General features: G+C 44.7%; 1 protein-coding gene across 1 annotated transcript in view; it reads right to left on the bottom strand.

The window, feature by feature from the left end:
- Positions 1-6,718, bottom strand: part of RCSD1 (RCSD domain containing 1) — a 33,130-nt gene extending 26,412 nt beyond the window's left edge. Inside the window, exon 1 of the mRNA XM_009954452.2 lies at positions 6,698-6,718. Within this exon, the coding sequence (XP_009952754.2) occupies positions 6,698-6,703 (6 nt within the window). The 5' untranslated portion in view covers positions 6,704-6,718. The remainder of the gene's footprint in view (positions 1-6,697) is intronic.
- Between the last annotated feature and the right edge of the window lie 5,659 nt (positions 6,719-12,377).

Below are 12,377 nucleotides of genomic sequence, written 5' to 3'. Positions count from 1 at the left end.
GGGAACATGGCACTCAGCAGAAAGGTATTCCAAGATAATTGACTTGAATAGCCCGTGATTCCTGTTGCAGTAAACAGTTGTAAAGGATAAAGAAACCCATTCTCAAAACAGGAAGAAAGAATACAAAGAAAATTAGTTTTGTGTTTTACACAGGCAGTAAAAGAACAGTTCCCAGACTCTTGCAAATATGATGCCAATTTATTTTGACCTAAGCTTCCCATAGGCATAAGTTTGAGGGCTTGAACAATCTACTGTAGTAGGAAGAAATCATAAACAATTTGGGGGCCTGATGCTGAATAGCCACTAGCTTCTTCTAGCAGCCCCACATGTGGAGGAACTGTAGAAACAGTATGGTCCTGCCTCTGGTGGCCATATCAATACTATTGCTTGAATGCAATAGAAGATTTCTCCTGCCATTATCTTTCTAAAGCTCTGTTGAGTCTGTTTTTGAATCTTTCATGGGAAAGAGGTTTCCACTACATTTGGTTTCCATCACCTTTGGTTTCTACCACACTATTCCAAACCCTGCTAGACTTCACTGCTAGAAGTCCTTCCTGCCATTCAGTGAGATATACATCTTCCCTTTAATTTGATCCCATTATTTCTAGGTGTACTGCTTTTCCAATGCACTAACTAATTCTGATTCCTCTGTGCTAAAAGTTTTAGACTACTGTCTGTCTTAGTGCAAAGCCACACTGACTGGTTTAACTCCATTCTTCTGAGTCAGATCTCCCGCCCCTTTGCATTTTTGTGTCTTTCTGTGAACAAGTTGTTGCTCTGCATCCTTTAGATACCACGGCTTTCAAAACTGCACGCGTTAATCCTCTGTGCTTGAAAACCTGTGATATATGTAAGCAATAAATTTCTTGCCTTAAGAAGCAGCATGTAGCTTGATTTGGTGATAGAGCATGAGGGAAACGTATTACATCTTGTGAAGTACTTCAAGAGGCTCAGAAAAACAGCACTGCATGCTGTAGCTACGAGCTTGTACAAAAGCACAAGCTGAGCTGAGGTCCAATCATGCTGAGAGCATGCATTTGAGAAGCCTGAGATGAACAGTGGCTTTGTTGAAGCTGGCAGTGGTAAATCAATATCCTTTACAGATTGGCCACACTGGCCAAAACACTGTGTGCATCTCTTTAAAAAGGGTAAACAGGTTTATTTGCATAAGGACACTTGTAATTAAAAAAATCAGCTTACCACCTTGCTGCCTGTTGTGTGGGGTTTGAGCTCTTTTAGAATTCGATGCCGAAGAGCAAAAGAAAAAGGGCATGCATCTATACCAGTTGTCAATCTGGCAAGTGAAGTCTGGGTCTTTGCTTGGGGAAGACTTCCAGAAACACCTTTAGCAAATGATGTGCTCATATCTGACAAGAATTTGGTCTGATGTCTTTTTTTCTTTCTAAGAAGTGAAAACTTCATTTGGCACTAATGGGGCAGATAAGCCTCATCCTTTTCAGTACATTACCAGGACCCATATACTGTCAATAAGCTATCATAAAGATATGTCTCAGACTTGATGTTAATGTAAAAGCATTTCTGGCATAAGTCTCATAGCTGGATACATTGTGGCTGGGATGAAGTGAGACTTAAATCCATGCCTACGTGAGACTTCATAAGAATAAAGCACCCTGTGCCTCTGATAATAATTGTGTGTGAAGCAACTGTGCAGCGAGTATGTAATAACTTCTTATGCAACAGATCTGTCTCTAGACCAAATTCATCCTTATGCACACCATGCTGCAAACTGCTAAAGGCATATAATTGTCTGTAAGTCAAGACAAGCTGTGTCTGTGGTATTATAGCACCTACAGGCCTGAAGAAGGCTTCAGTAAAATAAACAGGTCCTCCAAACAGGTTCTGTTGCTGCTGGGTACAGCTGCCATCTCAGTTCCCAAATTCGGGCTGTAGAGTTGGTATTTCAGGAAAAGGAACATACACCTCTCTACAACTGTTAACCAACCATGTAGAGACAGAAAGGAAAATCACCCCTAGTCTGTATGGGCTTTTCCATGATGAAAAACAGCAGTGTCCTAGCAGCACCTATCAATAAAGCCATGCGTATGTTTTCCTCTGTTCTTCAGATAAGCAGATCCTGGGAATGTATGAGAAGGTATGCATAATATGCTGCTCAACACTAATGTGTCCTGCCACTTAGACTGTGCAGCACAGGAAAGAAGGGTTTTCCAAAATGCTGTTACCATGAGCTAGGATAATCAGATGATGAAAGGTTAAAACGTGGAGTGAGGGAGAGGAGGGCTTCAGAAGAATCAACCCTCTCCAGTGACGCAGGAAAAGCTTTAATTCTGCAAACCATTTACTCTGGGGTCTCTGCTAGGTACAAGAAAGGGTTGCAGCACAGCCCATGGGGTTTGGTTTTGCTTGTTTCTGTCCTTCAAGAGGGAGGCCTCCTCCATCACTGGGATGTGGAAGTCTGGCAAACATGATCCTTTCCAGGATCCTCTGCTGCTGACATGCTATTTACTGTCAGGTAAAATGCAGGTACTAAATCTGCCCAGACCCGAGGAGTAAAGTGGGATCATATCGTACCTCTCCTAGTATATTTAAATACTCTTCCCTTTATCTATACAGATGCTCTGCATGAATGTCTCATTTTGATGAGTTTGGGAAGAAACACTGAAAAGAAATGTATTTGAGGTTAAAATGTTCTGTTAAGCAAAAAGAAAAAAGCAGAGTGGAAAAGGAACGTTTTAACTTTTGGAACGAAAGCCAAGCAGCAGAGCTTCCTGAGAAAGGGAAATTGTTTCCTGGCAGAGCCAACCATGGCGTAATGCTGTACTTAGTCTTGGCTCCACAGCTGCAAGGGTGGGCAGAGACTCACTCAGCTCAGCTCACCTCCGTGTGGTTTACTGTCCGGCTGCTCTGACGACCATAATGGTTACAGATTCCAGCCCCCTCATCTGCACAGTACAAAGTACCCTTTCCTTCATCCCCTCCACTTCAGTCCTCTTGGGTGACAGGTCACATATGCTTAGTGCAGCTTTCCTAGGGACAGGATAAGTGCCTATGCTCAAAGAAAGCTGTGCTGTAGTTTGGGTGAGGGTGTCATTCCCCATGGCTCCTGGAAGGATGCAGCAATTGGGATACTGGACCTGGAAATGTGCTCAGTTGTGACATCTGGCTGACCACAGCATAAAGGAAGAAATGGCTTCTGACCTCGCCTGTTGAGGGACAGGATGTATTTGTACCCCAGGAGGTTTCTGCAGCCTTCCACTGACATGGGGAACAGAAGACTTGGAGGAATTTTCTCCACACTGCTCTGCTGCTTCCCTCTAGAGGAGTGGGGCAAGACCCAGGGTCTCTTTGTGGTATCCTCACCTGGCACAGGAGGGGGCTTTACTGAAAAAAGCAGTGACCCCATCACTCCCCAGATGTTGCAGATGAGGACATTGTGGTGTAGGGAGAGCACAGGGCCTGGGGTCGGAGCTGTCTCCAGTAGGTTGCCCAGATGGGAAGTGGTGAAGTGAGCAGGGAACTGCTTTCAGCCCTGGAAAAACTTTTCCTCTCCTGAGACGATGTAGTAACAGGCAAAATTAAGATCTAGCAGGAGCTAGTTGCAGAAAAAAACATGGGAATGGAGATGTCACAGAAAGAAATTAATCTGTTGGTAGGCACAAAGAAGAAGAAAGCCTTCCCGAAATAAAACTGGTTGCTGCACCTTTGCAGCTTAGGGAACCCATCGCACCATAGGGAGCCACCAAAGTGAAACTCAGTCTTGGATCGATTCCCTTTGCTGTGTGAGTAAAGTTCAAATGTCTCCATGCTCCCAAGCTCTTACGGAGAGGCTGGGAAGAGGAATGCCATGACTGCTGTTGAATACGGGCTGCAGAAAGCCACAAGCACTTTCAGTGGATGCCATAACTTACATCATCTGCAGCAAGGTTTGGTACAGCTATGGGAATTAGACAGCTTGGACCAAATCTGAAGATGTAAACTAACAAACCAACACAATAATTCCAATCATTTTTGTGCCATGAGTGCAATGAATGTTTAAGTGGCTACTTTTTTTACAAGTGGCTTAGCTTTCATCAGTGCCAGCTTTACACATTTTCAATATGAACTCCTTGTGTTAACAGTTTGTGATATAAGCTTCATGATTTCAAGTTCCTTTCATCAGTCATAATGCTGGAAAGAAAACATTCTCAAATCTATCTTGCATCAAGAAGCTGGGTCTTCACAAAAACCCCTGAAGAACAGCAGACTCACAAAATTACATGAATTGCAAGAACAGGGTGTTACTGCCTTTTTCTCCCTCTTCAGGATCTTAAATAGTTACAGTTACTGCTTTCAATATGGAACGTTCCTGACAGCAGAATGGCTGAGGCTGTAGGTACTAGCTCCTAAGGAGCAGCAAACTAACCACTCCAAGAAAGCAATCACAACTATCTTGCTTCTGTGGGTTTTTTAAAAATTAGGTCTTCCTGCCAGAGACACGATGGAAATCAGCTGTCTAGGTCAGCCCTCTGCCCTTTTTTCCGTAATGCTGATAATCCTCATGTGTCCCACTACAGCACAGAGCTTGCCAGTTATGCCAGCAGGAAAGCACAGAGCAGCTCTGCCTGCCACTGATGAAGCAAATGGGGAAATGACAGAACTCATTCCTGTTGCCCAGGACCATTAAATCTGTTTTTAAAGCAAAACACTGTAACAAGTCTCTGGGTCCTGCTCATGCTGCCTGTAAAAAGCTCTCAAGAAGAAACAGAGCAGAGAATTGGCAGGTGGGAACTCCAGTTCTTGCTCTTGGCTCTATTTTAGTCTACCATCTTCTTACTTTTGGGACATTAACCACCTTTTTGGATGGTTGGGGCAGGCAGGGAAGACCAAGTGCACTACTTAAAAAGTGTCTTGGGAGTTGAGATGTTTTAAAAATAAGAATGGATGCAGTAATCTACACATGAACAGAAAACAAGGTAACACAGGGAAAAGGTGGGAAATACAAGTAAAGGGACAGAATCAACGGCAGGAAACTCTTTGATTAAATACTTCAGAGAAGCTTCCTGAACATCAGACCTGCTGTATGTGTCACACATCTTCCAAAAGGAAATGGCAGGTCTGTCCCTTTCTACTCTGAAACACCCTTGTGGCAGATGACAGAAAATACTCGAGGGATGCAGTCCTCTGTGTGAAGAGGAGAAGGGGTGCAGGAGATTTTCCTTAACATGACAAAATACCTGCTTCAGCCCTAAGTTAGTCTTTGGTCCGCATGTGGCTTACTGTGCACAGCAGTTATAACAAATGAAGAGCTCAACTCCCCATCCCCTCTGAGACGTCACAGGATACTAAATAGCAAAACAAAGAATAAAACAAGCGTTAACAGATAGTGATCCAGGCTGTGTCAAACCTAAAAACTCTTATAAATCTATACATTTGTCATGCCACATGTAGTCGGTGCTGAGATGGTTTGATAACTGTTTGGTCCTTCTCCACACAAAATCTGTTTAGAGTTTGTTGAGGACATTTCTTGTAATGAACATGCCTGATCTTTAACCCTCGCCTGTGGGACAGGCCAGCACAGATAACAAGGACTGTGATGTTAGCACCTGGGCGTTATCAGAACTGCCCAGCTGAGCTATGCACTGGAAATCTTCAAAGAAAAATTGTAGTAGTGCCTCAGGCACACTGTTCCCTGGCTTTGTTGTGTGTCCCCTGCAGTTAGGGCTACAGTGACACAGAAAAAGGCTTCTCTGGGAAGATAATATAAAGTGTTTAGTAAGATCTCTGTTTAGCTGAGAGAAATATCGAAAGTCTTCTTTCGTCATCTGAGGTTTTGCCAATGTTGTAATCACCTTTCTATCTCCCATGCCCCTTCTAAAAAAACCCCATTTTTTTCCTTTGCCACTTAAAAAACTGTTTGAAAAGCTAGCAAATCCAGTCTGACATGAGCGAAGCAAGCACCATCGCTCCCATTTCATATGAATGGGAAAAGAGACAAGGGGAGGTGAACTGCTTTGCCCAAGAGCGTTCTACACAGGAGAAGGCTGGGACTTAGATACCAGGGAAGGCTGGCTCCTGTCCACCAGCCATGTGCCCGCCCAGAGACAAGCGCTGTGACTCTCCTGAAGCACAGGACATGCAGCATGGAGAAAAAGGCACAGGAAACCCTCTGGGGGTGTGGTACTCATTTACCTCACCGAAGCAACGGTTCTTGGGTCCTCCTTCCTGAACCGAAATGCTCTATTGATAATGAAAGTGAGACTGCCCAATCCACGTGGAACGGGGGGGACACACTGCTTAGGGTTCAAATCACAGCTGCTGCTGCATAAATTGGGTAGGAATCAACCCCAAGGAGCCCGCTAGTCCTGTATGGTTTGTTCACTTCTCCTTATGTCCCATTTTTACTGAATTTTTAAACCCTACTTTCAAAATGATACCTTTTAAAATTTAACTCTCTTTCCCACCTCAGAGACTAAAAAAGTAAATGGCAGTCCTTCCTCGTTCCCCTTTCACAGATGTAATTTCTCCTCATACCATCCCTCTACTTTCCAAATCTGGACTAAAACCTGCAAAATATTCTGAGGTGCATGGTAGGGGTTGGGGTGCTGGGAAAAAGACATTTATACAAACCTTAGCGAAGAGATATTTTGAGCTGCATTTAGGGAGAAATTGCTTTGCAAGGTGGAGCTAATGCAGATCAAGGAGCCAGTCACAAGCTAGTGCAAATAAAAGTTTTCTTTACCTCCATGTCCTGCAAGAGAGAGGTGTCCTTGGGGCAATCTTGCTTCCCCACCCCTTTCCCTCTTATCTGTGGGAAAACTTCAGCCGAGCCAGAGCAAAATCGTGCCGCTGTGAAGGGTATGTAATATCCAAGCTCCTGCTCAGCTTGAAAACTGACAGAGCCCAGTGAGTGGCCCTGCACTACGAACAAGGAAGAAGGGCGGGTGGGTGAGAGGAAGGGAGGGAGGGGAGAGGAGGGGGAGGCAAGGCAATCAGGGTTTAAATTTAGACACAAATCTAAACAGATACTGTCCTTCCCAGAGTGCTGGGCTCATGAGACAACAAGCAGCAAACTGCTGCTGCGTCCAAACTTGGGGATACTATATGTACATTTTATCCCTTCCTTTCTTTCTCCCCTTTGTATTTCCTATCACTTTATCTTTATTTTTCCATGCCCTGGACCATTTTGCCTTTATCTCTCTCCATCTCTTGCAGTTGCTCCCCCAGTGTCTCTGCCTGGATCTCTCCCCTGTCCTCGCTTCTCTCTGAGTATGCAGGGTCTCTTCCTTGTTGTTTATTTGCGAGGATGATCTTTTTTCCTCTAACTGCAGCTTCCCTCCTCTCTTCCTTCACACTTTTAGGCAATTTCCATCAGCAGTGGACTGCCTTTAGAGTGATTAGAGAGGCAGAAGAGGAGCAGAACGAGGGCGATTATTGCATTTGAACAGAATTTAAGGCTTTAGCGTCCTGGCGCATGGCTGGGACTCCCAGGGATGACAATAATATTGGCAGCACTACCGCGCTGCTGGGTGATTCCCCAGGAGAGATCAGGGCTCAAACTGCACAAAGGTGGGCACAAGCAGAGGGTCCCCATGCAAAGTGCCATTGGCTAGCAGTAAGGCAGGACGAGCTCTTTCCACCCTGAATTTCTGTCTCACACTACCAGGTCAGAAGGTGCAGGATGTTCTTCTCTCCCCTCACAGGGAAGGACAGACTTGTGCACTGGAATTGAGAAGCTTCTGTGATGGCAGAAAAATTCAGATGGGAAAAAATAAGGAATGTTTTGCTGCGGTTTCCCTTTCCATTCAGATTGCAGTGTTGTAAACTAGACAACTCTTTTAGCAACTCTTTGCATATGCTCCTTCTCAAGAATTTCAGTCCCCACCTCTTGAGAGCAGGATGGTGCAGAGGAATTTGGAAACACTCCCTTTGTCTTCTGCTGGCTTCCTTGTCTTGCATGCAGCTGCAAAGTGACACAATGTCATGTCATCATTTTGGGATGATACCTCAGGGGCAGAAGAGGGTTAAAGCATCTTTCCTGAAAGGGATGCATACTTTTCCTTAGCAGTGTTTCACAAGTCCCTCCTGGTTATGTCAGAAATAGATGATATCCCAGATTATTATTACTGATAAAATGTCTGGACACAGTTGTTCTTACAGTATAGTTAACTGTTGCTGTACTGCATGCTGCAGGATTCTATGGAACTAGCAGATTCAAATCGTGACCTCATTATCTCCCAGATTCTATATACAATGGTTACTCGGTCCTTAGCCAAAAGAATGATAGGCTGAGTTGCTGCAATCTGGAAATTGAGCAAGAGGACTAATTAATCTTCCATTGCTGAAACACTGGATTAGTTGAAACCCCTCTGCTGTAAGCAACCAGAAGATGCTGCAAATATAGATATAAGAAAATAGATTAAAAATCTGAAAGAAATATAAAAATTATGTTGCTTCTTGTTTGGAAATCCTCTTGATTTCTTAAAGTCCTGACAACGGTATGCTAGGAGAGGGGATGGGAACTGAACTAAGAAGCAGGGTGAGGCAGGGAGGGCAGGATGCTTTGGCTGCCCATGCTTTGCCTGCTGTTGGGACAGGAGGGTTTCATGCTCAGGGATTTCACTGTGGGCATTGGTCACAAGTGTCTTTTCCAAGATGTCTGCCACGTAACAGACCATCAAAATCACATAGACCTCCAATGGCTGCGCCATGCCATTCAGGGTCTGTTTCAGTATTTTCTTTCTGCTTTCAGGGGTTGTACTCTGCGGAGGAAACTGTTTGCTTAGGTCGACAGAAAAGGAAACTGCTAGGCAGGGACAGTATCACTTTACCCGTACTAATAAAGCCAAGGTAGCTGCAGCTGCCTCAACGCAATTCTTCACTCTATTTATTTCTGCTCCCAAGTATCTTGCCACAAAGCAAATCTTTTCTGCCAGCAAGATTCCCAAATGCCATTGCTCTGAGCATGGTACACAGTTTATTAATGCTAAATCTTTCTTCTTGAAGGAGCAAGGAAAGAATACACAGAAATATGGTGGATGTTTTTCTCCAGGCAAGAAGACATGAGGTGTGGATGTGCCCTACACTTCCTTGTTTCTGGACTGAAAAACACTAGAAAATCTGAAACAAACAACCCACATGCTTTAACCACAAGCACTTTGTAACAAATGTTATTGAGGGAGGTTATACTGAGGAACTGGGTGATTTACATGACGTGTACATGCAAGTATGAGTGTGAGAAATTTTAGACTATGACTCTCTGCATCTCTGTGTGTATCTCTGTTAACAGACCTGGGATACAGCAGCATCTATGAGACTAACTTGTTCGTATATGCAAAAAAAAGTTTCTACATCTGTTCTGCTCAGGACAAAAAAAATGCAGTCATCACAAGTGCCATTAAAACAGACTCTAGGGAGACATTTTATTTGAGTGAGAAAATTTTGCAGTTGTGGACCCCTGGATTTTGCAGCTTCCCAGCTGAATCTTTTCCAGACATGCGAGGCCAAAACAGCAAGTTCACTTCAGGCCGAATGATTGGTACTCCAGCTACAGGCAGCACACGGAGGAGAGGTGCAAGGAAATCCTTCATCCTGGCATGCCTGCAAAAGAGGTAGCATAACTAGTTCTGCCATGCTCAGAAACACCAAGTGTAATATTTGCTGGCCTTTTGCATTTTGGCTATGAAGTACAGAAAATGAGGCCTGCACAGGGTGCTAGATCAACAGAAAGGAGATGCAGGAACATGGCAATTCTTTGTTTGGAGACCGCTCAGGAAAGACAGCTTTTGAGGGCATCTGAAGCTTTCACTCTGATATTTGTGTTCACACAGCTATCTCATTTGGGTGTAGGTGCTGAATCTGGGAAGGTATGTTCGTCAAGGTGGTGAGTGAGCAAAGGGTGGAGGGAGCTGTAGGTCCCTGCAAGAGAGATTGAATCTCTGTACCTTGTAAAGGCATTTGTTGAGGGTTTAGTAGAGCTCACCTGTCAGTGCCAGTATCTGAGATTGTTCTGTCCACCACTCTGTCTGGCTTTGGCTGCTACTAGCCACATAATTTTCCAGAATTCATACTATTAACCAGCACCTCTTACCATGTTGGGCTTTTGACCCCCTGAAAATGGGGTTTCAACCCTTCCCGTTCCCACTCAAGCAACTCAATTCTCAACTGAAAAAGGGGGTGGATAAGGTAACCACAGAAAAAAAGCATTTGCATTTCAAAGATCAATCAACTCTAAAAGCCAACATCCTGTTTTGGGTTGGGTTTCTACATCAGCTCCTCCTGCAATGGCAAGCTGACAGGAAGTGAACGTGAACAGCATTTTCTACGGGAAACTCACTTTTTAAACCCACCATTCTGCTAACTGTGTTCTGAAGTATCTGCTCCCACCGACCCTGCCCTCGTCCCTCAGCATTAAACTAAGACTGCGGACTCTAAGCCTCACCCTCCTCTTCAGGGAGTTATCAGCAGGAAATGAACTCAGCTGGAATGCTTTGTACCATCAACATTTTTTGCTCTAATTCTGCAGCTGCAGCGAAGCACGTCTGAGAGCACACACACGCACACATGCGTGCACGCATACTCACATGCCAGCGCCCGCGCGTACGCATGGACTGGTGTGCCAGGCACTGTGCACCCCTGGGAATTGATGTGAATGGGAAAGCCCCATTACCAAAGATGCTTGAATTAAAGGAAAGGACACGGTTATAAGCCATTCTCGCTAAGCTGTATTGGACAGGGCGTGCGAGACTGTGTGCGCTGCATGGTGGCCACACAAAAAAGTAGGTGATAGAGACCTACTGCCAGCCTGCGCCTGAGTGCTAACATCATGGTTCAGATTAACCAGGCTTTTTAACTCCCAGGCTCTGGGCAAAAGCCTGTCCCTAAGCGGAATAAAGTTAGGAAAATGCTGTACTGTACAGGGAGCATTTCACCTGCAGTGCTTTGTAACGAGATCACACTGAGGCCACCTAGGGCTGGTGGGTGGTGTACAGGTAGCTAGTGTCATCTCTTGCAACACTTGAATTGCTTTGGAGAGTTCTTTCACTGCTGATCCGCCTGACTTCAGAGAACAAACTGAGCTGGGGTATTAAGAGGCATGGCTGCATCCCATTGTATTAGTATAGCGATGGGACAAGTATTATCAGCATCAGCCATTGACAGCTTGCTTCTGGACTGAACAATTCCTCTACCAGTTACTAGTTTTAACAGACAAGAAGTCTTAATATAAACAAACAAAAAGTTACAGTCAGAACATGGATGCTGACACAATTCCAGGTATCTGTGCTGGATACAATGTGGTTTTGATTACATTGTTCTCAGGCCAGTCCTACTGCCCATCTCTCAATGTCCTAGAAAGCGGTTGTCACAGCTGGCCCTCACAACAGCTTCCTCAGCTTGCAGCCCAAGCTCCGACTGAACAGCAAGATTTTCTGACTAAAAATGGAACAACATTTCTGGTCCCTAACAGGTTACATGCAGAAGAAGTTTGCCTTGCCACTGCCTGTGTGGTAGCTGTTTAAAAGGTAAAAGGACTTTTAGCTGAATACCAGCCTAGCACTATATTCGTTTTACCTATCTTTTTAAAAATACACTGATGAAAGGGTCAGAAGATAAATTCCCATCCAAGTTCATTTGGGAACTTTGAGGACAAGAACAAATAAATGCATTATGTGCAAGCACGCAACACCTTTCTGTGTTCAGCAAAGGTCTGTGTTGTGTGTCATTTCCTAACAGCAGTAGCACTGCATTGTTTGGCAGGGCCAATATCTCCTCAGGAGAATATCTAACCAACATTTTTAGAAACAATTTGCATGATGGGTCTCATGTGGCACCGAGCGTTGGCACTTCAAAGCACTGAGCACTTCAGCTTTTGCCAGAGCTGGCTCACAGGTCAGTTGCTTCTGTCAAACACAGCAGCAAGTGACTTTAATCACTCTGGCTGTCATTTGGATGAGGAGAGCTGGCCTGGCTCAGAAACCAAGCGCTGCACACAGCGAGACTGCACAGCCCGCAAGTGTTATCTGGACAAAGAAAGGTTTCTGTTCATGGACAGGCTGCACGATCTAGACAGGAAGCCTGGCCCAGTGCATAGCTAGACGGTGCGTCTGGAAAGAAACCTTGCTCAGCCCATCCAACAACCACACTATCTAAAGAGAGCTGGCTCAGACCAAAACCAGCCATAAAGAGGGCAGACAGAGCATGATGATACACTAGCCAGGACAGAGACCTTGCCCGCTTTCTGGCTAAAATACACCTTCTCCAGAGACACCGCCCCCAGGTTCAGCCTGAGGCCCATCGCATGTAAACCACACTGAAATTAAGATTGTTCCATGAACTAGCCAACCCCTGGAGGGAGTAAACTAGCTCAATCTGTGGTAAGATATTACTGTCTATTTACCCTTTTTTAAATGTAAACAAGCACA

The sequence above is a fragment of the Leptosomus discolor genome, chromosome 1, assembly GCF_034619465.1.
Source record: "Leptosomus discolor isolate bLepDis1 chromosome 1, bLepDis1.hap2, whole genome shotgun sequence".
NCBI classification, from domain to species: Eukaryota; Metazoa; Chordata; class Aves; order Leptosomiformes; family Leptosomidae; genus Leptosomus; species Leptosomus discolor.
This window is presented reverse-complemented; position numbering and strand designations above follow the sequence as displayed.